This window comes from Strix aluco, chromosome 3 (assembly GCF_031877795.1).
Source record: "Strix aluco isolate bStrAlu1 chromosome 3, bStrAlu1.hap1, whole genome shotgun sequence".
Taxonomy (NCBI): domain Eukaryota; kingdom Metazoa; phylum Chordata; class Aves; order Strigiformes; family Strigidae; genus Strix; species Strix aluco.
Genome location: NC_133933.1, coordinates 7,572,074 through 7,599,366, shown reverse-complemented (window position 1 = coordinate 7,599,366; position 27,293 = coordinate 7,572,074). Strand labels below are relative to the sequence as shown.

At 40.7% G+C, this 27,293-nt stretch overlaps 1 protein-coding gene across 1 annotated transcript in view; it reads right to left on the bottom strand.

The window, feature by feature from the left end:
* The window catches only part of PCSK2 (proprotein convertase subtilisin/kexin type 2), a 107,447-nt gene that overhangs the window by 69,542 nt on the left and 10,612 nt on the right, over nt 1–27,293 (bottom strand). Inside the window, exon 2 of the mRNA XM_074817255.1 lies at nt 16,586–16,690. Within this exon, the coding sequence (XP_074673356.1) occupies nt 16,586–16,690 (105 nt within the window). The remainder of the gene's footprint in view (nt 1–16,585; nt 16,691–27,293) is intronic.

The following is a 27,293-nucleotide window of genomic DNA, read 5'->3' as shown; positions in this document are numbered from 1 at the left end:
AAAACCCCTGAGGTCCCTGAAAAGGACTGAAAATTACCCTCCTCTCTAATGGGTAGGGCTCCTCATTGTTCCTCACTTCCCCTTCAGGAAAGGCCAACCCAGTTTAAGTTATTCCCTCTTGTTTCATCTTGCCACATGCCACCCTGAACTGCAAATGAGATCAGGGAAATGCTCTCGTTTAGAAACATTTTTTTTAAATGCAAACATATTCCCTATCCCACCACCCGCTACCCCTGCAACAAAAAAAGTGAGAATGGTGTCAGAGGAACAGAGTGGACAGAGGAGGCAGGAATACCTAAACTCAGGAACAGCACCAAGAAAAACATCAGGTGAAACCACCACAGTGGAACAACAGTGTACATTTGGTATTAGCTTCTCAGCTGAGATTCAATTCTTCAGAAGCGCAAAGACCCAGGTTTCACCTCCTCTTGCCCAAGGGTTAATACAGGCTCACTCCATTTCAGTGAAATTACTTCAGATTTTCACTGCTGCAAATTGGAGAAATGTCTATCTCTTGTGTTTAACACCATCCCTGTGAGGAGAAAAACTGTTAAAAGCCTCCCTTCAGTTCAACTCAAGTTCAAACTCGCAGGGCTGAACTTGTGAGGTCAAATTATTATTCTTTGCTCCAGGGGAGAACGCTTGTTTCCAAAGAAGTAACCAAATCAGAATATGCAATCCACTGGTGAGAAAAAGACGCTGAGATATTTGAGGGGGAATGAATAAGCCGGGATACCCAGAGGAGGTGCATACTATGAAGCTGGAGCAGCGTGCAGGGCCTCGTGAATTGGTACATTCAGGCTCTTCAAGCAGCAATGGCACATGGACGTGACCTGTAGACCTCCTAGTGCAGGTGCACTGCTGGTGTATTTTGTGAGGGGTGGCTCACAGGTGGCTCCTCTCCAGCATTTCCATCTTGGAGTGTGTGGAGGGGTTAGCATAAGCACCTGTGACCAACTGCACAGAAATACTGCAAAAATCCCAGTGTGATCCCCACCTGAGGCATGTGTTGTTCCTTCACATGCTTCTCCTTCCTCCCATTTAAGCCAGGTACCCTCTTCCTCCACAGCTGCCTACAGGTGATAAAAACTGTCCAGGGGAATTTTTCTTTCCTCTACCGTTAACTCACAAAGCAGGCAATGTTCAGAGAGTAAGAAAGCACAAGCTCCTCATACCTTACACAGCATGTTACTGAGGTCATGCTTTGGTCAGGGATGAAGGAAGCAGATGGTTATTTTGTTTGTTTTTCCTTGAGATCTGTTATGAAAACAGAGTCCTTGAAAGCTACTGTGTTGCCCAGTAAAATCTTATCTGTGGTCCTTATGGAAAATATGGCTGAAAAGAAAAAAAATCCCTTTCCTGTTGTCAACCTTCATAACAAAAAATAAAGGCAGAACTGAGAAAAGTTCTCTCCTATTCCCCTCTCTGATGTTCCCTCTCAATTTAACTCAGGACTTGACAAAAAAGCCCCACATAAATCTCAAGGAAATAATTCATCACGCCTTTCATCAAAATCACTAGTTCCTCTCGTCAGGGTGGGTAGATAGCTGCTGTTTCAATCAGGCAAAACATATTAAAAGAGGTTCCAAATCACCTCACAGAGGGGACAAAAACTATTTATCATTTCATTCCATGTCTCTATCTGAGGGCAATGCACTCACTCGAAGACAGAGCCTCGGCCTGGAGGCAGTGCTGCAGTTTGGGATCAGAGCTAAGAAGATGCCTTGTCCTGGTTTTCTACTGATGCTCCTGGCACTTGGGGCAGGAGAACTGAAAGGAGTTAAATGTCAGATTCCTACCTGCGGAGACCCAAGACAGCTCCATTTTCCATCAGCAAATACAATAAAAACCATGCAACACTTAGCAACCCTAACTACTAAGAAATCACTGATACATCTCTGTGACAAACCATACCTTCCCCAAATGATCAACACACATTTGGGGTCAGTAGCATAATCTAAAGTAGCACAAAGACACACAATTCCCTGACTTTCTGCTTCTTTCCATCTGAAAATGCAAAGGGAGGGAGGTGCTGGATTTTACCTTCCGGGAAACGCTGCACTTAGATATTTTAAATATATAAACTGCAGCATGTTCAGTCAAATAACTCATGCATAGGTTACAGAAAAAAAAAAAAATAGTTGCTTATCGCACAACAAAGAATGAAACAGTAAATGAAAAAATGTTACTTAGGTTACAACCTCCTGAGCACAAAGACCTCTCACTCAAATCTCCATTAACACTGGAGAGGTAAATGTGTTTTCACCATCTGCTGCTGCCGTTACCCAGGACGAGGAAGCGCTGTCCTGGGAAAAACTGGAATGAGCTATGGGGAAGCAAGGACAGAAGCAGAGGCAGGACCGCTAGTACTGGATTATACCCAGGGACAAATGCCTCCATACAATTCTGTTATTATTTTATGCTTAGATAGCCTCTAGCATTGTAATTTCCCCTGAGCCTCCAGATCATGCATGTGGAAATACTAAATGACAACAGTAATTACAGTTTAAGGTTACTGTCCTTTGTCTAAGTCTTTTGGGCTTCAGAGGATCTGCGCTAATCTCTTGGTTTTTATTTTTTCCCCACTGTTCCCATCTCAGTTTTCTTATTGCCCAGGTGCTGTAAAGACCACAAATGGCTGTAATCCAACCTCTTTTTTTTTTTTTTTTTCTTTCCAGAACAGTAGATTGGGCATCTGGAATCTACTTCTACTTTTGCTCTGCTTTGCTGTACAATCTTTTGGAAAATTTAAAGCCCCTCTCTATTTATTCCCAGAATTTGTGAAATTGGCATAAGCCATATCTGAAACATGCTTTGAAACCTGTAGTTAAAGATTATTTCATTACATACTGTACATACAGTAGAAGACCAATTATTTCAGGTAGACACAGATCATTTCAGCGGGAGATCTGCAAGTATTAAATCACCAAAGCAATCCCTTTCTCACTGTCATCTATTTTGTAGGCAGGTAGAAAGTATTTGGGAAGATTTATTTGACTTTCTGGCCTACGCTGAATTATTCATTGTTTGCAAGTCAGGTAGGTAATTCACCTTGCACGCACTTCTCAAGTACAACGCTAATAAGAAAACCACGATGGGTAGATTTTTCTGACAAACAACATTCTCAGGTAAACAGCTGTCTACAGAAATCTTTTCTCAATGCAAAAATGTTCCGTATTCCACACTGAATGGCAGGACACCAGTAGACGTCAGTTTGACTCACACTCCTAAAAGCAGTATCCTTTCCCATCCCTTCCAATCTCAATCTGGAATTTACATTTCTTTCACACACTCAAACTTCCTTCGAAACCTCCCTGACACATGAAAATGAAAACATTTCATAATTAAACTCCAAATTCTACTGAGACTGCATATGGCAACTCTGAAATGAAACAAAAAACATTTTTTCGCTATGGCAAGTTGCTCACTGCAAGAAAAGTTTTCTTCCGTAGAGATAACTAACCAAACTCAATCATTTATATCCCCTTTTCCAGGGACGTCTTCAACTAGCTTCCTGGAAGTAAAAAAAAAATAAATCATTCATACCTCATCTTCTGTATGTCTCAAGTTAACTACTGGGTTTTTTTTGATTTGTTTTCAGTGAATTATAGACTACGAGTAAAACACGCTTCCTCCGTTGGAGGACTGCATCACTCAGCTCCCATTATTTCCTGAGAACAGGGTTTAAGGAGCCACTGAGTATGCTCTGACTGAGGGAAACCTCAGCCTCCTCAGATGGGGTTTTAGAAAATGTAAGGTGAGTTGAGCTCCCCTGAATTTGTTTGTGATAAACTCTTCATGCAGTTTTGGCTAACAATGGTTTCCTAGAGTAACATCCAAACGGGACTAAAAAAAACTTCTGATGCAGATGTTCAGCAAATTTCCATTGTTCGGTGAATTAATGATAGAAGCTGGTGCCAAGCCCCTTTGCTTCAATTTTTCATAATGGCTACGGACCAAAGAGCCAGTGGAGGTTTGCTAGAGTTAACTGGCATCAGAAAGTGAGAGGTTTGCACAGCTGTGAGAAGCTCTAGCCCTCACAGCAGCACTGCTGCCTTTAAGTTTGTTCTTAGCCTTTTAAATTCAATTAAGAGCAGCAGTGGAGTGAGCAGCGAATTACCCATTTCTATGAGCAGGAGAAGGCATAGTCCTGGCTGATAACCAGATTCTTGTTTCAGAGATTGTCTCCCACTAGCTATTTTTCCTTGCATGAAACATACTTTTCACATTGTGGAAACTGGAGTCAGACCTATGGATGTCCAGAAACAGGTTGCTCATTTGGAAAGAAATAATGAAACTGAAGAAAACAGCCAAAAATTACCATGAAACAAAATCTTACAAAGGTTCCAACCAGAAACATTGAAACAAAATTAAACTTTTTTTTTTTGACTAAATAAAATCATTTGGTGCAATAAAATATTTTTGCCCTGATTCATTATTTCAAATATGAAAATGTAGATTCTGTCTCTGTTACTATGTGACTACACTATCAGAAATAAAATGAAGTCTTAAAAGTAATTTTTTTCTTTAGGAAAACAATAATTTTAGTTAGTTGATTGTCCGATGGAAAAAATTTCATAAGCTTTTCTTATAACATGCCCTGCACAACTTGGGGAAGGACCCTTCAGATTTATGAGATATGACTCTGGTTCGATCTGGAAACAAGGAAATAGAAGTTTACCATGAAGGTTTCTCTTTCTCTTTTCAGAAAATAAATAGACCAAACAGAAATCCTTTTCCTATAGCAATCAAGGGAATTATTCCAAGACAAGCTCGTCTTCCAAAACAAATAAAATGGATTCCAATGAAGATTTTCCCAGGAGAGCATCACGGTTGAGAAAAAAAGAAAAATTAAAGCAAGCACTGTTCAATTATGTCAGTACCTCCTGGCCTAACAGAATCAGCTTTTTTGTCCAAACTCTGCCAGAGATTGCTTGTTGTCCCATGGTATCAGATCCATAAAATGCGTGAGGCAGGCTATTACAAGAGTTCAGCCTGATCCGAGAAACAGCTGTTCTGAAAAAACCAGCAGTTATAATGGTAACTCTAAGATTTATAAAAGGTATCTCATATTTTCAGGATACTCTGCAGACACTGACCAGAACACGGCTTTTCCAAAGAGCAAAGGGGTTGGGATAGCAGCTGCCAGCTGGAGCTGCCAGCTCCTTGAGCTCCTTGTTTCACTGGGAGAAAAATGCCTCCGGGCGTATAGTGCTGACTTTGGTGGAACCACGGGTAGGACAAAAATGATCCAGAAGCTCTGCAGGTGAAGGCTGGCTGAGCACCAGGGAAATCAGTAGCCTAACACAGAAGATGGGCTCAGTACTGAGTTTATCATATTTGCCAGATGACAAAGCCAAGTTAGATGGGAACAAATGTAATCAATCACTCAGCCTCAGACTCCAAGACAAAACACAGGGCATCTGCTCACCCCAGTGGCTTATTTTATTTTTCACGTTCTTGATGAGGATACAACCAACGCATCTGGACTTCTTCCAAAGAAAAGGAATAGGAGAGAGTGTGCAGAGCTGGTGAGGAAGAAGAGAACCAGCTATTAATGTTGAGCATAGCACTGCAGTGTTACATAACCTAGAGCCCAGCACTAATCAGCTTAGTGATACTGCTGTGAGATCAGGAATATAAAAATAATAATTAGATCTGGCAATTCTGGTTCTTCTGTGAAGACTTCACGTTGGCAAGGCTCATGGATTCCTTACTGTGTATTCCTCTGTATGAAAGAATAATGCTTGGAATGAATAATGATAAAATTAATGGAGATGGACTATTTACGTTTATGAAATATCAAATCTATACACATAATAAGAGCATATTTCTTTTCAGCACTCAGACAGTAGATGGCTATTGATACAAACCATAAAGCTGTATCTTTACAGAAACGTTGCCATTCAGCTATCATTTCATATAAGCAAAATTGTAATATTGACCAGAGTCCATTTTATGATAGTATGGAACTGATACTACACAACTAATTAGGAAAAATATGTACCATGGAGATGTTAAGGTATTTCTTAATCTTTCCATGTTTTGTTCTACGCAGTCCTGTTCTACCCCTCAGTATGGAAGTTTACAAGACCAAGAAGCATTATTCAACTTCACCAACCCATGACATACATATTAGCATTTTAATTACACTATTGGCTATTCGCAGCTGTTAGAGGTACCCATTCCGCTGAAAAGCCACGTTGCAATGCAGCTTCAAATAATTACTGCAGAAAACTATTCAGAAATAATTTAAATCTAAACCTTTAATTCATTTCCATTGTATCTCCAAATACTGCAATCAACTTTCTCTGACCTTTGTAAACCCCTTTTTGTATTCATGGAACACACCATGCATACACTCAATGATTTCACAGATGTATTTGTAAGTCCTTGCTGGCTTCTAGGCTGTTGAGTTGGTGGCTAAAATTTAATATTATACTTAAGATATTGCATACACACTTTGAAGATCTGGAGACACAGACTGCTTGTAGCAACAGTGTTTTGGAACAGATTGCAATAAACCAATAGACTGAAACGCAGTTCACAAAGAAAACACTCATCAAATTTTAAACAACAGTAAAGTATGTTAAATGGCATGAGTGGATGCACTACATAATACATTTATTGTATGATATAGTAACATATGCCATTGTATCGATTCTTTTAGCTGGAGTCTCTTAGTAGAAAGGTGGTAGTGGTGGGGTTAATGTCCCAGAGCTGTGATGCAAACCCTGGCGCAGCATGTTCAGATACCCCAGGAAACTGCACCAGAAAATGTTCCAGTTTTGTGTTGTTATTAATGTAAGCGTACACCCTTAGCTGTCTTTTATTTATTGTCAATGTCATATACAGTAAATGGTTCTGGTCATCTAACTGTACATACAAGAAACCCAGTCACTGAACAGCTGATTTTCTGAAGTCAAGAAAGAACAGAAATAAACTGTTATAAATCTGTTTTGTTTAATTCTAAATCTACCATGTCACAGTCTGAAATACATGGGCATCATATACTATCAGGTACAATATTTTCAGTAATTCTATATTATTCCCAAAGCCTATATCAACCAATAGCTTTCCAATCTTTCAAAAGGGTTTAATTCAAAGGCAGTTTTCCAGTCTCTAAATTTTCTGTTAGGCTTAGAGATCTGCTAAAAGAAAATAGACTCCAAAATGTCTTGCATTGTTCCTGAGGAAGTTTTCCAACATAAAATTTACTCGTATAGAAAGCAAGAAAGTATAGCTGAATACACAGACTTTTTAAACTGAAAGTGAAGCAAACCCTGAAGATGGGTTTACACATGGCAGTCCGGATTCTGTCGTAGCTCTAATGTTGGTGTCTTGGGAAGGGAGAGCACTTTTGAACCCCCACATATTTTGCCATCATCAAGCACAAGTGCTCCCAGGCCACGACTGACTCTTCCAAGTCAACCCCTGATGTCCTGAACTGAACCCTGGCAAGAGGAAGGGAAAGGGTCACCACATGGGGCCAGGAGATGCTGGTACGATGACAGCCCAGAGAAGGCTTTCCTTCATCTCACCAACACAGGCTGCTGTGGGCTTGAACTTCCCAAAGGAGGAAGGCATGATTATCACCAACACTACATCCATGGATTCCTGGATCCAGTGAATGCTGAGATATTCAGGACCTTCAGTGACTGTTAGCTCAGCACATCAAAGCACTGCATTTCTTATTCCAAACCAAACTTGTCCCAAACAAAAGCCAGCTTGTGCAGCACACTAGATTCCATGTTAATCCAAAGTCACTGGCTCACACTGTCCATTCTTCACAACATCCTACTAACAAAAAAACCCTAAACCATATATTCTCACCACTGCCACTGCTTGTATTATAATATTAAACAGACCCCATTGAAGATTCAAGGCTGGAAATTGCACAGACAAATAACAAAGGCAAGGCCTGCTCCACAAAACAGACTCTATTCATCAGGCAGGAAACAAGAGGGAGACAGGAAAAAGCAGAGGGAGACTGGGGAGCGATGCTGTAGTCAAGAGAACAGACATCAACAATAAAGCTGAAACCTATCTAACGCCAGTTCAGCAATTTAAGCCAGCAGAGCAGAGGCTGAATGTGGTCAGCTGTCTCAACAGGTTTTTGTAAAATTACTGAACTTCCATGCAGTTACAAGTATTGTTGAAGGGTAAAGCTCATTTTATTACCTTACCCCACCTTACCCCAAGTACCATGTTTAGCAGTATGAAAATGGTATAATACGTGATTGGAAGCAACTTCAAGAGGTCATCTGAACCATCCCAGGGCCCCGGGGTGGAACCAGCCACACCCGAGCCAGTTATGATCACTGTCTAACCTTGTCTTCAAACCACTGACCGTGTGGACTCCACAGCGCCTGGTGGCACCAGGGCTGCAGTGCGTCAGTACTTTTATTTTTGGAAAATTCTACGTGAATCTGCATAGCATTGTCTTCACTTATCGTCTATGATCTTGCAGTACATTCATTTATAATTTTTCTAATAGAAATAGTTTTAGCTTACCCTGTAATTTTAGTTATACACTATTTCCATAAAAGACACATGTGTGTTTGAGTTTGATATTATTTTGATAGTTTGTTGTTTTATTCTGTGCAGCTAATGGTGCTTTTTCATATAATACAGCTATAAAAGATTTCCAACATTCTTTAATGCTGATGTTGATGGATTAGTTTTTTCTCCCTGAAGCTGTCTTTCTAGTTACAAATAGAAATAATAGATCAATTCAGCTTAGCTTTTACATCATGCTGTATATAACTGCATTTGCTCCAGCAGGAAATTGTTTGAAATATTTAATATTCCATATGCAATAGTGTTGTGATATTTTACATTAGAACCATATTGCACATCACAAATACAATATACATAAAAGTCCAAACACGAGCCAGTAATGCCACACTTAATATCAGGAATTCAAACTTAAAAACTGGGTAATTCTTCAGCATATACTTAACACTCACTCTGCAGTGAAGGGGACTACTGTGTCAACCTAAGTGACAGCTTAAGTATCTGAGTGACTCCAGGCCTCATTATTTTTTATATCAGAGAGTTCTTTTTATTCTTATTATAGAAACTGACTCCTATGCAATACTTGTGATATCTCAACTAAAGAGCAGCTAAGTGCTTTACACAGTTGGTCCACTATGCAAAACATAGCTGGACAGGGCTTTCTGTGAGCAGTTAATCTCCATCAACCCTTACTGGGCAGGTATAGTCTACAAAGGCCAAGGACAAGAAGAAAAAGGACTCCCTCAGATTGAGTTTTCAAAAACCAATCACAGGGAATTTAGTAATCATTATTTGCAGTGACAACAGCCACGCTATGTGTATAGCAGAGTCATGAACCAAACCTGTTACTTCACTGAATTTCCAATTTCTTTCTTTCGATGTTATCACCAACACAATGTCACGGCCTAAAGACTAGTTCACGCTCTGCACTCTGGAGGCACAGCAGTACCCCCTCACTTCTGTCAGCAGCGTAAGAGGGGCAAAGTAGTGAGAAAACTTTTTGCCTCACTTATCAGACACCTAAATCTCCTCTCTACAGCCCTGTTGACGTCTTGTTTGGAATGACAAAGATCATACAACACACGTAGCATAATTCCTTATTTTTTATTTATTTTTTTAAGTAATATATTTACTACTTATCTTTGTCTTACTGGGTGTATGACCCTTTCTCTTTCCACATGTGAAGTGCAGGTTGAATTCCACCTTCCCATGAACTGACTCTTAACTGCATCTGACTTTTTTTAAACACTGTGCTGTAATCTCTGCTGCTTCTTCCTTTTCATCTTCTCAGACAACCCCACTCATGAACCTGTACATTTAAATAACCATCCACCAACATCTGCAAACAGTCTAAATATCATAAAAGCAAATAGTGTTAAATTCTCTCAGTAATAAGACATACACCAGATCAACTATCAGATGATCTAATACATACAGCTGACTAGAGTTTCCTCAAGAAAATCGGGTTTTTTCTTAAAATGCCAGCCAACTGGCTTCATTATGAATTAGAAACACAAAATCTTCAAAAAAGTCCCTGAGCTGTATATGGGAAAGCAAGACAAATACAGCTCAAGATGGTATCAACCTGAAAAAGTTATTAGTACAAGAACAGGCCTCCCTCTGTGAACGGACTCTTGGAACCCCTTCCTCAAATACACTGGATAAAACGTAAGACAACTTACGCCAGAAACAGATAAACCAGGGATCCATTTGTTGTAGACAGTGCCTGTTTTCTGCGCAACATGGTTCATTTTGTCAGGATGATTGATGACAAAAATGTCTTCAATTCTTGTTTGGTGAACAAGCTGGCAAGGCAGCTTCAACCAACAGTGTCTAGGTTGAGGGGGGCTGGGTTTTTTTCAGCATTGGAAAGAAGACATTTCCTCTAATGAGTTTTCCTTGGCTGTTCAATATTTATTACAGGTACTTAAGCAGAGCTTTTATTACTTGATGTTCCATTTCCTTCCAAAGGGTAACACCGATGCTCCTGTAATGCTGCCCTATAGTCTCATAAAATTGATGGCAGCTCCAAACTTTTCCCAGGCATAATCCTAGCAGCATGCCAGCTCCTCAATAGCATATATTAGGGCAAAACTCTAAACAGGCTTCACTGGGAAGTCTGTCACCGCTATCGTCTGCAGCATGAATTTACATAAAAGAGTTGAAAAGATGAAGGGCTTTTTATCTTGCCAGTTTCTTCTGCCTCTTTATCCTAACGCACACCTTCTTGCATGGCATAGAACTGGCTGGGGGACCTGAAAGCCTTCCCCTAAGATTTGAGACTGGGTAGCAAGTCTTGGGCATTACATTCACTTTACATAAAGTTTATCCCCACAGAGGGTTTTCTATAGATCTGGGGTCACTGCTGTGGTGAACTGCATGGAAATTAAGTCCTCTACCACCAAGGGAGTCAACAACAGGATTACTACAGTGCACAGGTAAAGTGCTGGCCCCTTCCTACACGATAGATTTTGCTATTTCTGCCCCTTTGCTTTCGTGAGCAAGTCAGCTTTCTTCTCAGAGGAAGGAAGCATCTTGGGATACCTTCCAAACTTTGATCAGAAACTTACCAGTGAATGAAAATCACTATCACTGGTCAGGAAGCTGAGAAATCAAGATGTGGGCATGGAGCAGGAGTAAAGATGTCAAACATAGTTATTTCAACAAAAATAACTGTAAATTGCTCTTATTTCTACGTTCCAGGGACTAAATTGCCCATCTCTAGTACCAGAGGCTGGAGAAACAGATTACAGCTCCACAGCAGTTACAGAGATCTGTCCAAATCTGCAAGGAAACCTACAACGGCTCCTACCCCTTGCATCTCCAGGTCACCACACTCTGCACGTGCTGGAGAACTGGGGAGAACTGAGGAAAACTGGGTTCTCCTAAGCTTATCAGGAAGATAATCATTTTTGCAAAGGGGAAGATCTGTGCTGGCACTTAAGGGGAGTGAGGCAAAAGGCTCCAGCCTTTAACCCATCTCAAGCCTGTCATCAATGCTGCCAGAAAGGGCACTGAAAGTTGACTCACACTGCACTGCCATTGCTAAGGGCTGCTGCTCCTTAAGCAGCAGTGCTCTGCCCAAGCTCCTGCCCTCTTTCCCCCTGTTAAAGGTGACCACGGATGAAATATCCAGCTCTGGCAGCACTTACAAATTCCTGCATCACAGGGCACTTCTGCCTTCACAGGTCTGACCACAAGGCAGTCATGTTAAGGGGGCATGGGAAGGATCTGAGGTGGGGATGGATATGGAATATTTTGATTTATTTAACTAAAAGCTTAGATCCTCTGCATTTACAGCCCTCTTTTCTTCCCTTGACCCATGACACAAGCAGTTTGGGAGTACTATTAACCATGGGTACCTAGAGACTACACCTTGAAGAAGCTATACATCTGCCCTCCCCAGACTCCTGTACTGGCATGGGTGTCAGTCAAGGCTCCCTTTCTAACCCCTTTCTGCAACATAACAATGGCCATCACCGAGATGTTTATTTCCAAAGAAGTCATCATCTAAGTGCCAAACCCACTCACTCTCAGTGGAAGATTTTCATTTCACCTTCCCCCCTCCGCACATATATATTTATTCCCCCAACACCAACACAGATGCACTCGCATATAGATATCAGTAATGGGACTCAGCTCTTCTCTGTATATTAAAGCCTCTTTCTTGAGTGGGATTAATCTTGGCAGCTGTCTGACAGGAGAGACTGTGTGGGAGGAAAATGGTTTTATCTAAAACTTGAAAGAAAGCAAAATAATCTTTGAGAGAACAAACTGTGTTTCAACTCTTGTTCCTTCAGTAGAAGACTATTTACTAACAGAAAATACGCAACAACAGCAAAAATACAAAAGTATCGCTCTGAAAGGTAACATAACAACAGTGCGTTTTTTCTTTCCTTTTACTTATGTGGCCACTTTTCAAAACATTTATTAACAACACAGCTGAGTCTCTCCATAGGAGGACAGAATCTGAGGTAGTTTTGAAAATCAAAATGAAGCAAATCCCATGCTTTTCCTTTAGTTATGATGGAGAAGGAAGGGTCTCTATTTCCCATCCTGCTTCTCCTGTACTTTCAGAGATAGGAAACCTAACAAACAAGACAGTATGAAGTATCTCCATATTTCTGATTTACTTTTCCAGAGCAATCATGTTGATGAAACACACTTGTTCCTCATAATTAAAACCAAAGTTTGCTCTTACAGAAGCTGTATTTCTCCTTGGTCACGGGGAAGTCTCCCTTGGAAAGGTCACCTTGCTCAGAGGTCGCATCGTGACCTGCATTTGGGTGGCAGCATGCTTTGGTGTCAATAGACACCCTGTTTCCAATCTCTCAATCTACCCCTGTGCTTCTCCACGTCCTCCTCAGCTCATGGCATGGCTCCATGCCCAAATCACTCAACCTTTCTTCTGACTCTGGGCTCTTGCTCTGGCCTGTCCCACTTAATCTCTCCTCACCTTCATGCTGATGTCTGATCTGATCCTACTCTGGCTCCTCACTGGCTTTACATCACTCGGGACCCTTGGCCCCTGCTGTTTCCTCTTCCCTGCTGCCTGCGCCCATGGGTCATGGCAAGGACTGCCTCCCTGCCTGCAGCTCCAAAGTAAAGTACAGCAGCTACTTAAGTGAAGTTTCCCAAGGTAAACCAAGCCTAATGGCTGACCTTTTGATCTAAGAAATTTCAGCTGAAGCAATTAATAGATAGAGGCAGACAAAAACGCAATTTCACATGGAGAATGCTGGGTATCTTGCTGCTATGTCTTATTAAAAAAATCCAGCTTTAACATGTAAAAATGTTAAAGGGACTTCTTCCCCTCCAAAAATCTATTTGGCGCCAAAGGTACCTATGGTAAAACAACAAAATACAAGTACACCTGGAAATCATGGAAATCTGCAACTGACACAAAAGAGTTGTTTCTGAGCAAACCTCTCCTGGAAGGTTCTCTGCCCCTCAGCGAACGTGATTAAAAAAACTAAACAGTCTCCATTTGAAGCAGTTCAATTCACCGTGGCATTTGCCATCCTGACAGTGAGGATCCCTGAGAGGACGGTACTGACAGCAAAAGCCACGGTGCTTCGTGCACCTGCACTTTTTTCTTGAACAGTTCAATAGCACAACACACTATATGACACCATTACATATGCCTTCACCTGCTGCCAGTGCTGCTTCAGGCTTCAGCAACACTCATGTATTAAATAATGTCAAATCCATTCTATTTGAGGCTGTTCTTCAGAACAAACATTCAGTTTCTTGCTGCATCTCTGGGAAGGCATCTGAATAATGCTCCGTTCCCACCCCCTTGACAGCTATGATGTTTATCACACGACTGCTGTATATGTTTAGCATATCTCCAAATTATTTTGGTAAAAACATGAAGTAAATTTTACACCACAAAGCTTTTTCAAGAATTTTAAAAGACATGCAGAGCATGAAAATGATGCAGTAACCTGCTTGCATAGTGATCTGCCATCCATCTCCCTGGACTCTTGAAAAACTGACATGGTTCCTCAAGGGACTTACTTGATTAAAGAACATTAATTAATTGAGTGAACATCTGTGCTGTTTTTCAACTAATAATTAAAATTAGCTAGGAATTGTAATCTCCTTAAAAGTGAAAAGTATACAGAATAACTGCAGCCCACTTTCTCACAACATTTGGGTAGGGCTAAGCAACTACAGCTTTTACCATAATGGCTCCTTAGAGATTTGTAAGGCCCTGTGGTGGAAGTTTGCTTCCTGGCTAGCCTGACAATAGGAACATTTTATTCTTGGCTTCATGCATTAACATATTAACCATGACAGCACTGACATTTGTTGCTAAGTAAAATTGAATGTAAATGGTCTAGAAAGCTGCCATTAAATTTAGAAATTATTTTTGGAGTTTGAAATTAAGTATTGTCAACACAACTCATGTTTCCACTTATATGCAAATATGACAGGAATTTTAATGACTTCTCCAAACTCCACTTATAGAAGAAATAAGGGAAATAGGAGTAATGATTTTAATTGCTCTCAAACTGCATTACAAAAAGCAACCAACCTATATGGTATCGTAAGAGCTTAAGGACTAGCCAACAGGACAGAGCAAGTAGGAGGGCTAGGTGAGAAAATGTCACGTTACATGTAGAAATGAAATGCTGCTTTCATCCCCCAGCGTAACCCATGAGGTCAAGATACACCCAGGACCATCCTTTTCCTCACACTGGACATATTCTTGGTTATTTAAACACAGGGCTTTATTCCCTGAGATCAAAGGAGGGAGCCAAGGAGAGCTGAGCCATTGGTATGCAGCAGCAGGAAGAAGTGGAGATTAACAGCAAAAATTAGATTTCATTGCACACGACAGAAGCCAACTAAGAGTCTAGAGACCACCAATATCAGATGACTGCAAAAGAGAACATCTCTGAACGAGGAGGTAGATAGATTTAAGCGGTTCTTAATAGCACTGCAGACACTTAGTCTAGAGGTGGACAATGCAAGAGCCAGTGTGGAATTAGCAAGGGAGCACTCAGCCATGTAATATGAAGCTGCAATGAGAATTGGTGGATTCATACAAATATCATAGATATATGTAAAATTCTCAGAGGCTTACAGAAATATTTCCTTCCAGTACAGAGTCACCTGCACAATGACTGCACTCAGTCACTAGTTTGCAACATACTCAGTTGTATGCTTTTCTGAAATGGCTTTTAACAAGATTGGGTGGTTCAGGAAAATGAAAGACACCTCTCAGGACATTTGCTTAGTATCCACTAATTGCAAATGGTTTCTTAACGGTTTACTTTCTGATCCTGCTTGGTAAACAAAACCAGGGAAGCCTGAGAATTTCTATTCAAAGCAGGCTGAATGGGTCTCTTCCTCATAGCCCCTCACCTGTACCTGACACCCGCTTTAGAGAAGGGGGCCAGGAAGAGGTACCTTAGAGCACTGGAAGACCAGCAGCACCCCCAGGGAACCTGCCAGCACTCAGGTCTCAGTATCTCAGGATGAAGGGATGGAGCAGGGAGCACCTGGAACCCATGTGTTTCATTCACATGGCTCCCAGCCACAGGAGTGACAAGCCATGTGCATCCCAGTTGGACCTGGGCCCAGAACCACTTGAAATTTCTGTAGAAGTAGGAAAATTAAGCTGGGAATTCAGCAGACCTTGCTTGCTCTGGTGTCAAAACAACAATAATGATCTTATTTAATCTATTTTTCTTTTCTTCCTACTCAGTTTTTCATTTTCGTAGGTGTTCTAATACCATATAATATCTGGCAATAAAATTCGGACTGGAATAAAATTGTTCCCCCCTCTTTTTTGCTCACACTGCAGAGAGTTTAAATCCTACTGAAGATTATTTTTTAATCCTATTTGCTGTCATGATATCATTCCTCAGGCTTATCTACTTTCTTTGGGCAGTAAATACACTTTTTGTGCTACCTGGCCCCACTCCAGCCCAGTATTATACTGGTGTAAAAACTGAAGAAAAAAAAAAAGAATTTGCTAGTGCCAGCTCGTAGCCTTCTGCAAAAGGGGCCTTCCCCTCCTGTCTGAAGGGTTTATGCTTCTGAAAACTGAGCACATCATTTGCAGACTGCGAGCAAGAGTCTCCTGACAACATACACTCTCTTAGCATCTGGTGCATACACTATTCCCGGAGAAAAAGTCCCATTGTGACTGCAGTGAAAATGCCACCATTCACACCACAGGGTATTCTGGGCTGGATGACCCAAGGACTAGCAGGATGCATGGGGGGTATGACTGTGAGATATGCCCTGGACGGCCCCTTCACACAGTACAGAGACAGAGTGCGCTGAGATGTCCTGGAGACTATGGCATCACCAAGACTTACTGGAGAGAGGATGCAACTCAGAGAATGTAAAGGTATTTGCAGTAGTTAAATAAAAATAAAAGCCGAGGCTGTTTGGGAGGTGTGTGCATATAGCAGTCACCAAGCGTGAAACAAGCATGGCAAAAAAAAACCAACTTAGCCATAACCACAGATTTGATCAACACCCTGATTTTACAAAAAATAGTCTGTGTCACAAAGAAAACAACAGGTGCACATGATGATGAAACACTTACCCTGGAATCCTTTTCCAGATGAAGCTTGTGTTGAAGACTGCGTCTTCTCCTGGCCTTAGCAATGCCATTGTGATAAAAGAAGTATCCGGTATCTAAAAAAGGGAGCTGAGAAAGAGAGAGAGAAAAAAAAACATCATGGAGCTATTGGCTACTAATATGGATGACATGGAAAACTTTTACCTGTGAAGTGACTCAGGAATCTACAACAAGACTTGTGAAGAGTAATGCCAAAGGGCCCAAATCACTCTTGACAACGTCACTTCTAAGTTACTTCTGAAAAGTGTGCCCAGCAGCATTAAAGTTATTTGCTACAGGTTTACAATGCGTAACTTCACTTGTATACACTTGATGCTATTTTCACTTTACGTTTAAGGTCAACAGTGCCAATATTTCTGAAAGGCTTCCCAAATCACATCAGGATTATTTCCTATTTCCTGAAAAAGCCAGAATAAAAGAACTGCAAATTATTTGAAACTACCACAAATCATTCTTCAGCAATAAGGCGTTATACAAGTGCTTTTCTGAGCTATTATAGCACACCTGAGCTGATGCTGTAAGCAGTAAGGCAGAAAGCAGAGTAATTTCCGCTCTCAGAAAAATATGATATTTGGAATTTCTTCTGAACATCAGGATACGGAACATACAAAGAATATTAAGAAAACAGGCAGTTCACAGCGCCCGGGTGGGAACAGTCTTGTAGAGCTTTACAAAGACATTTAGACAGCAAGCAAACACCTCTCGAGGGCTTTCCAGCCCCACCTAAGGCAGGTGCCAGGGAGGGAAGATGTATGTGCCAGGGAGGGAAGATGTATGTGCGTTATTAAATGCATCTGTCTCCACAGGATTGGCAGAGAGTGACTGGAAGTCTAGTAGACATTTAGCTTTGAGAAGGCTAAAAGACATGGTGTTAGGAGAGCAGCATCCCACTTCCAGCAGTCAATTAGAAAGCTCCATTTGCATCTCAAATTCTACAGCTTTTCTCCCCACTGCGATTTAATTGGGAGATTCTGGTTGAACGTTTAAATCTAAGCAAGTAACCGCGTATTTTTAAACTAAGCTTCTCTTTGCAAAAGACGAAAAAAAAATGGGCTCTTTTTGGGAACTTATATGTTAATGTTATGAACATTTCAATTTCAAAGGTTAGACTACCCTGCATGTAAAATAGCTACTTAAAAGAGATATTCCAGAACAGCTGTGACAGCTCTGCTCCTCTCCTTTTTATTATCTATACTTCATGATAATGTAAACCTCTTAGCAGGAGTTCAAAGTTCTTTACTGAAAAAAGTAGACTGACATCTACTTCGAATATTCATTGTGAAAACCTGGGCTGAATAAGAGTAGCTGGATCTTGCTGCCATAAAACAGATTCTGTTCCTGTATACAGGTATATACCGTTCACAAATTTTCCTTCTATGAAATTATCTCCCATTTCATTAAATCTATCACTATATCTGGTGCAGTTCTGCAAATATATTTTAGCATACATGTTGAGCATTGTGGGAATGAAAGACTCACAGTGAATTCTGAAAGTTTAAAATTTGGTCACATTCCAAAAATGTGTATGTAGAAAAAAATAAAACCTCACAAAGTCTTTTTTTAATGCTAATTGAAACATTTAATATCAATGAAATTGAAGCATTTCATTTTTGCTTTCAAAGTTCCGTTGTGTATGATACCTAAAACAAAAATGCAAAGTAACTTTAAAAAAAAAAATCAAAGCATTCTGTTCTGATAAAAAGACCACTTTTTAAGTGTATATAAAAGGTTAAGGAGATTTCATGAAAATCATTATGGTTCCTTGGAGCTGATTTGCAGGGCTGACTGGAGAGCTTTTCTGGGCAAATAATCAGAGTGTTTTGCATCAGTTCCACACACGTGAAGAACACAACAGCTGAGACAGAAGGAGAAATGAGGCTATGAAAGCTCGTGGTACTGGTCACAGAAGTCTCTTATGCTTCATATCCACCCTCAGAGCTGCAGCACTTAGGGCTCAAATTCTGTCTGGGTTTAGGTCATTTTTTAAAAAGTAGATTTATGTTTAAAAAGCCTATACCTGACATCTTTACCAACTGGGTAATCAGGTTTTTTCCATAACCCAGAGTTTGGCAATAGATCTGACTGTCCAGGAATGGCCCTTCCCCCATGTCAGATACATTACTCTACGCCTCAAAAATATCCAGAGGAAAAAAAAAAATCTAAATAGCCAGATCAGTTACAGCTTGAAATCCATCTCACCGTGCTAATCATTACTATCCATCGCAAGCTGTGGTCCAATTACCCCTCTAATTCTCTCGGTGAAATCAGGCTATTTTCCTTCTTTTTATCTCAGTATCAACCATTCAAATCAATTCCAGTCAAATATTGATCTTGATGTTCTTCCATTAAGGAAGATTCTCAGCAATTTTGAAGATACCTGGAAATATGTAACACTTATTCACTGTCCATTTCCTGGGTAGGGTCAGTTTCTAGTGCTACTTCAAATGAAGCAATATATTATATAATAAACTTCTAAAGCTGGTGTATTCAAGTCTGACCATAAGCAAAAGCAATTACAGTTAGTACAACAATGATCAGATTTATGGACAAAATCACAAATAAGTTTGAGACTATTTCACTCTTTCCACAGATATCCCAGTAATCTTTGAGGAACTCGGATATTTTACAGTTCGCACGGTTTTCACGCTCATTCAATAAAACTGGGTGGGGACAGACAGGAAGGCAGCTAAGTGAGGCAATACCTCAAATATGACATGATCAAACACCACGGATGGTGAATAACTAATAGCAGAAACCAAGCAATTTGCAGGAAGAATCTAAACTCTGCAGTAAATCCTTAAAATTAATGAATGTACACATAGAAGCCAGATGCCAGCAAAGGGCCTAAAATGTCACACGCTTTGATGAGGATTTTGCACTGAGACCTCCGAATACCACAAGCAACCACTGCTGTGCTCCCGTTTTGATGAACTCCCGCTACCGAGTCAGTAACTCCTCTGCAGCGACCAAACGGCGGGATGCAGGTAGCTCCCAGCAGGGTTTACAGTCCTGCTATTAGCTTCTCCAGGAGGTCTACTCTGATTTGGAGCTAGAGCAAAATAGCAAACAGCAAAATGAACAGTGCATGTAATGAAGTGAAATGAAAACAGAAGGGCTCCTGTACATAAAAACTCCAAAGTGTCACCAGCAGTAGCTACTCTGTAATATTCTCGTCGTAAAGCCAGAATTGTATTCGAGTATAATTCTTATTTCAGCAGCAGCAGGCTCTGCGTGTAACATGGAGGAATAATGCGCTCAGCCTGGTGGCTCAGGTTCTTTCTGAAAAATAGAAGCAAAGCTTCCTGCCCTCAGAGAAAACGTAGCAATTATGTAAGATAACTAATTACCAAAAAGCACTTGAATATTCAAGTGAGGAGGATTATCTGGAGTTAGAAAAGGGTCTACTATTGCCTTGATGTATAAATATGGTCCAATACAAAGTAGGACTCTGAGAATCTCAGGAATTACAGGCATTTTGTTATTTGCCATATTTGTATAAAATTACTGCGGAAAAATACATACAAGCAAAACCAGAATCACAAATACAACACAGCAAGTAGAGCAAAACCTTATATATCCACCTGTCTACTTCTTTTCTTCAGATTTGCAACCTCCTTGTGGTTAACAATACTATCTAAAATAAAGATGAAATCCTGCTTAACCTCCTTCCTGAAAAGGACGTGGACCAGAAAATAACCGTTAAAAATTCAGTGTTCAACTAAATGGAGGAAAGAAAATCTCTTTAAATGGAAGAGGCTTATCTAGAAAGCAAAATAGCTAGGGTGTATCATTCGGTATAGAAGGAAGCAGGAAACGCTTCACATTGGGCACAGTTTTAGCACAGATACCTCTGACGCTGAGGTACCTTGGCTGTTCTCAGGCTGCTGCTCCACCAGAGAACTCCAGGTGGAGTTATTATTGAAATAAAAATAAGTAAATTAAATTCATGGTTCCCAGCCTTTCTGCACTCTCCTCCTTACATCTGACAATCTCTTCCCAGCGAGAAAAGAGAGCAAGAAATTTACTCTGTGCTGCCCTAGATGCCACTCCCAGGAAGAAGGGCTGCAAATAGGCAGCTACAATTCTCCCCTGCCAGGCACTGCTTCTGGGTGGTCATTCCCTGGTGTTGAAAGGGAGGAGAAGGGTAAAAAAGACACAGTCCACTGCTGAGCCCTCAACTACTGACCTGCTCCAAGAAGGAAAAAATCAGGTATAAGGTAGCCTGTTCTTCACAGGCACTTGATCTAAGATGGGGCAGCACACACGGCTCCTCTGGAGCTGATGGCTCCCATCCCGTTTTGTCTACTTGACAGAGAAAATCAAACTGCCCTGCTTTTTTGGTCTTTCCTTGAACAATATACACAGTGGCACCAGATACAGTTTTGCCTGTCTGAAAGCAAAGGACATCAGTATCCGCTGCAAAGTGGTGAAGAGGTTTAAAGAAGAGAAGCCACAGAAAGACTCAATTCAGACACTGCTCCTCATTCTAAAACAGCAGCACTGGGGCCACCTCGGGCAGAGCTAACACTGAAAAAAAACATAAAAGCATCAGCATCATCTGACCAGAAGAGTCTACCTGCAGCAGAGGTATTACAAACCTGAAATAAATGCTAAAATAAAAAAAATTTAAAAGTAATAAAACCACATGTTGAATAAACATATATTTCACCTGGCTCTGAGTGAGGGTCCAGCGTTCACAGCCTGTCATTAGTTCTAAGAGGTGACACAACACAAAAAGAGGAACCTCAGTTCAGGCTTACCTTTAACATTAAATTTTACTGACTCCTTATCTTTAACATTAAATTTTACTGACTTGCTTCAGGGCTCCATCTACATATATCTCACAAGCAAATTAAGGTGCCCACAGAAAGCTTAAGAACAGATCAGACAGTCCCTCCTATTTTAACAGGACTGATCTCTGCCCAGTCTTCCCATGTAGCCTTTCATGATGTATCACATAACGCAACATCCCTACAGTGCTAGCTTTCGTGCATCATTTCCAATGATTTCTCCCGTATTGTAATATTCTAAAACCGGCTTACTTGAGACTTTCCTCTTCCAAGTTACCAATGGAGAGAACAGTCTGTAACAACTTTCTTTAGAGCAAAGTCATTTAAAAATACAAGCAAAAGGTGATTTATAACAAGTTACCCCAGGGTCGCCTTCTTTGAACGTCACCAAAATCAGCATAAATGGATCCGTCAGTGAACAAGATTCACAGAAGCCCTCATCCAGCCAGGATGACAAAGACCCTCCTCAGGGCTCCTTGCCTGCCTTAGCATGAACATGTGGCCAGGCATGCAAGGGTTCAAACAAACACTGGTGCTAAAGAAACCCTTTGTCTGCAAAAAACACAATACCCACCCCTCAAATTTAAAAAAAAAAAAAAAAGATATTTTTAAAAAATTGGTTTTTTAGAAAGTATAACACAAAACATCTCTCCCCCAGAGAGCCCGAGCACAGCTCCTGGCTTTAAAAGGGGCCATAAATCTGCACAGGTGAGCTCTTTCATCCCATTACTGCTCAATAATTACACCAACAGAAAATACGACCTAAACCTGGCACGAGTAAATGTATTTGGAGCTTTCACAGGCCCCACAGGCCTCACTCCTTCAGTTGTCATTATAGTTGAAGCACAACAAAGTGCCTCCCAGCAGAAATTAGAAACCTTTTAGAAAGCTTTTCATCCCAGTTTCACCAAATGCACTGAGGATGCTTATAAATATTCAATATGAATTTTTAAACTCTTTTTCTCTCATTTTCCCTCACCCCAATTAGCATTAGAAATCGTTTTACTTTTAAATACACAGATGGGAGCCAAGTCTGAAGTCAAAGGCACTCACTCACTATAGCGATGAGGGCCATGTAAGAGTAGAGCCAGCTAGAAGCACAGGCAGCCCCAGGCATCGAAATAACACAGAACAAAGCACGAACAAGAAAGAATTAATTCAAACGTTGGTGGAGAAATGTGAAATAGCACAGAGGACTAAAGCTGTGCCAGAGCTTACCCAACATGAAATCCAGTCCACTGTGTCCCCACGTCCCCAGGCAAGGATTTCACACTTTCTCATTAGCGTGCTATAATTACTCTGAAGGCTCAGCATAAGGACCCACGCGAGCTCCAAACAGCCCCCAAGACTGGCGCAGACAGGTCCAGGTCTGAGTATTGTGACTCAGCCTTCCTGGCCCATTTCTCTTTGCACCTGTGTCTGATTTAGAAGCCTCCACCAAAGCCTAATCTGCTTATCTTGGCAAATCTGGCAGGTGGAGGTGTTAGACATCACTTTAACACTCCCAAAATGTAAATTTCATATTAAAAGATCATCAGAAGATGATCCTTATGAAATCAACTGATACACATCAAGTACAACATTTCTCCTAGAAAGTAATTCAGAAATGCCTTAGATACATATGTTTTCAGCTCTGTTTCATATACATATCTAACCATCTCTGAAGGGAATCATCAACAGGTGGTAGTATAAGAAAAGATTGTGACTACTTTGCTGAGAGATCCAGAAGTCAATGGAAATACTGTAACACGCATGGTAATGAGGTACCTGTTATTGTTATTTAGGATATTGGTTATCCTGTAAGAACACGGCAACCCTGCTTAAGAAGTTCTATTAAGTCTCTCTCAAGCCAGCAGAAGTAGTTTCCAATGGTTTCTGAAAGGTTCCCTCAACCCCACAGTGACATGTCTGTTCCTCTAGAAACAGCGTAATGTCAAATGTGATATCCAAAGACTTTCAGAATATATGCTTTTGGGTTTTATTTTATCCAAAAGGATAAAACAAAGCCTTTTGTCTAGTCCCTCTTCCGTGCAGCAACCACAAGGTTAAACAGGCTGGAGATGAGGGGTTTAGTAAATACAGGGAAGTAAATGGAAGAAATGGAGCCAGCTGTGGACTGCTATTACGCTTACATGTCCTGTCTGTCCCTGTGGAATTCATCTGAGCTCACCATACAATCCATGGTAAAAAGAGAGGCACTTTCAGATCATGACTTCAGAGCATAAAACATCTGACCTGTTTTAGGTGGCCACGTTAAAATGAGCAGAGCTGAGCCCAGGAGCACCTCTTTCACTCCAGAGACTGTAAAAGAAGGACAGCTGTCCACATTCAGGTAGACGAATTCTGATGTTAAATGTCTAGTTCTCATTTTCTCATCAGTTTTGTTCTTACGTTATCACACATAGTGCTACCAAGCGCTTACAAAACACTGCTCATTGGTTTGGTTTCAAGTCTGCAATATTTGGAATTTGATTTGCAATTGAATGAATCATAGAGGTTTAACGTTTTACTGTATTTATATCACTGTTAACTTTGTCACTGAAGAGCTTCATCCTGCAAGCACGAAACAGCCATCTAAGTCATCAGCGACAAGATTGTGGATTTGTTTTATCAGTGAACTGGAGAAGCCATTTAAGGCTTTTAAAGGAGTTATTCTAGTTTATTTGAACAGATCTGTGCATTTTAGAGTTTTATCCATTACACCCCAGTAACCACAAAACCCATTATCGATTCTACCACGTGCACTGCTGAAAGCAGGGTACTTTCCAGATTTGGAGGAGAATGTTCTTGCTTATACACTAGCACTCGCATTGGACTGTCTGGATAAATCCAGATCATCGTTACCTGTAGGTGATGTAGCCTGTAGGCTGACAGCCTGAAGTGAAGGCTTAGCAATCCTCATTATGTCCTCTTACACAGATGTGGAGGATCCTGCAAGAAAAGCACCTCAGCCAAGCCCTGGGCACCAGGAGGAATCCTGGAGCTCAGCAGCCAGAAAAATCACTGTGAGCATCTAACAGTTGTGTTGTCATTTTTAGCAGCAACAAATGGCCACTGGGAAAATGAGACAGCCCCCTCCAGTCATTCAGCTACACGGCTCTGTAACAACCACACACACACCAGAGATAAACATATACATCATTTAGAATAATAAAGTAAACACAATTCCAGCAGAAGTTGAATCAATTAAATTTTCTGAAAACAGATACTAGTGGCACAAAATTATTTTTTTCCACAATTTGGGAGGATTTTACTCATCCTGTTTAAAAAAAAAAAAAAGCCAAAAACAAAGCCAAAAGCTCCCCCCCCCCCCCCAAAAAAAAACAAACCACAAAATAGAAAGACAAACAGAAATTAGACTTCAGACAGTCTTTAGGGGCACTTGTCCCTCAACCTAACTTTCCTAACTTGCTCATGTTAATAGTGACTTCAAGGAACTGCTCCTCAGTGTAAATGACATCACAGCCAGAAAGCCGGCCAATACTTGACCCTACAGTTAATCAACTGTAGTTCATTTAGCCTGTGACAGTAAATGCTTGGAGAACACAGGGAAAAAAAGGATGGTACCCCAAAAGTGGTTTTGCCAGTTCTACATCTGATTACCAAAGGTGAACAAAACTTCTGTTATAAGTGCCTGTCTCCTGCCTGGAGCAATGGTGCTCCTCTCGGTATCCTGCCACTCCTTCAAGGCTCTTCTGTGTTTTCAAAGCATCTCCCAAGATGATAGTACTCTGCAAAAGTTTTAGCACCTCAAATAACCTTATCGCCAAGATCATCCTCTCCAGGACCATTTAATTTGTTCCCTCCCTCTCTTGCTGTAGGGCAGAGTCAGGACTAAAACTCACGGGACATGAGTTTCGGCTGTATCCTAAATATTCTTTTGTAGCTTAGCACTGGCCAAGGCTCTGAGAGTCTGTTCTTCAGAGATGCTGGGTAACCCCAGTGCCTCCTAATATTAGAGGAGAATCTCAGGCAGTTACAGCTGTAATATTCTTGTTTCAGTTGCCTTGCATGTAAAATGGCATAGTCTAATAAGTACTTGTTTACTTATTTATTGATGGGATTCATTTAATTAATGTCTGCACAGCACTCTAGACTGTGCTATAAAACTATAAAAGGCCAAGTGCCATTGTAAACATATATTAATGGGTATATCTACACATATAATACCTATGTATGCAATCGGGTACTTCTCTGGCAACAAATATTTGGTAAATATTTTAATATGTTTAAATAATACGTGATAGAAATGTCTTCTTCATATCAGTACATCCATCTTAGGGAAAACTTGTATTATAAGAAATAGCTTGATTTAGTTAGAGTCTGTAAATTTAAGTGACCATGGTATATTTCTAACTGAGCCGGATCAATACTGCTGACAGCAATTAGCACTGCTAACAAAGCCCGCTTTGCCTCACTCCTGATCGACAACCCATCTCTCCTTTTAAGTATGTAACCAAACAGGTTGACTACTGTTGTCACACAGGAACCTGGTGTCACACCAGCTCTAAAAACACCGAGATAAAAGCCATGAGATAAAGTTTGCTATTTTTAACACAGCATTAAGATGTAGTGTGCCCCAGTCACAAATTACTGGTACTTATATCTCAAGGATGGAGAGGGGGCAAGACATGGCTACTCACTGACATTTCAGCAGAGCACTTCAGCATTATTTTTAAATTTGTCCGTGTGGCAAAGTGTGTAGGACAAACACGTGTGCAAGTGCTCAGCTAATGTAGTGCCTAAAAGCAACGTCATGAACTCAAGCTCTAATGAAGTAGTGCTACAAAAGCAGCTCAGACCAAAATTAGTTGGTTACTGACAAGAGCTACTCAAGAAAGCACAGAAAATGTAAACTGCACCAATGCAAAGATACTACCAACCAACGCTTAAGGAAGATTTGTAGTTCTTTTTCTATTCAAAACCTTTCTTCTCTCCTTTTTTCTCCGTGTCTGTTTAATGCTAGGCTGCCAAGCAATAGCTGATTGACAGAAAGTGCTTCACAGGGAGGTTTCTGTTGTTAGACCACACTGAACAAGTCTTCCAGTTCCCAGATAAGCAGTCAATTCCTGGAGAAAAATGTGTGCTTTATGGGAGAGAATCTGATGGGTAACAATTAGAAACAAAATTGTGACATAAAAGTACAGGGGGGGGCACACTGTTGCTTCTTTTCTTTTTAAACTTAAGATAGTAGGCTTGAGAAGAACAGGGCAAGGAAGCTTAAAGAAAAACATGTTCAGTGGAACCAAGGAAAAGAGAAATTTTGGGACACTGCTGTTTTCCTTATTTTGTAAAGTGGCTTGACTCTGCTAAGAGAAAGTCACAGACATTAATCCACACTATTACAAGACCAGGTCAGAGGCAAATTCTGCCATTACTTATGCCCTCGTGAACTGGAGAGAGTTCCTCTCGGCTCCAGCACACAACAGTACGATCGTCACTTCACAACAGAGGCTAACTGCTCTGAGGGGGTTCAAAAGCTCTGTATTAGATGGAAGAAAAAGGATGACCCAAATCTGCCTCTATGCTAGCAATAATGATGAGAAAGGAAAGAAAATAGCACCACCGCCTTTTCCCTTTCCTCCCAGGACCTACCTCATTGACCTTTCAGGCAGCTGTGAAGTAAGTCTTTAGTGTTTGTTACTACCAATTAATAAGTGACAGAAGTTTATTGCCGGCAGAAACTGTGGTCAATCCAGCATCTGCTGATATGTTATCTTGCTTTTATTACATCAGTCAAGCAAGGTAAATGTAGGTTTTTAATTAATCACTCAGCATGTTTCAGCCTTTAGAGCCTGGAATACTGGTTTCCCTACCAACGTACAACATATTTAACATGAATAAAATACGTTCAGTTAGAAGGGGAAAAAAGGGTTTTACAG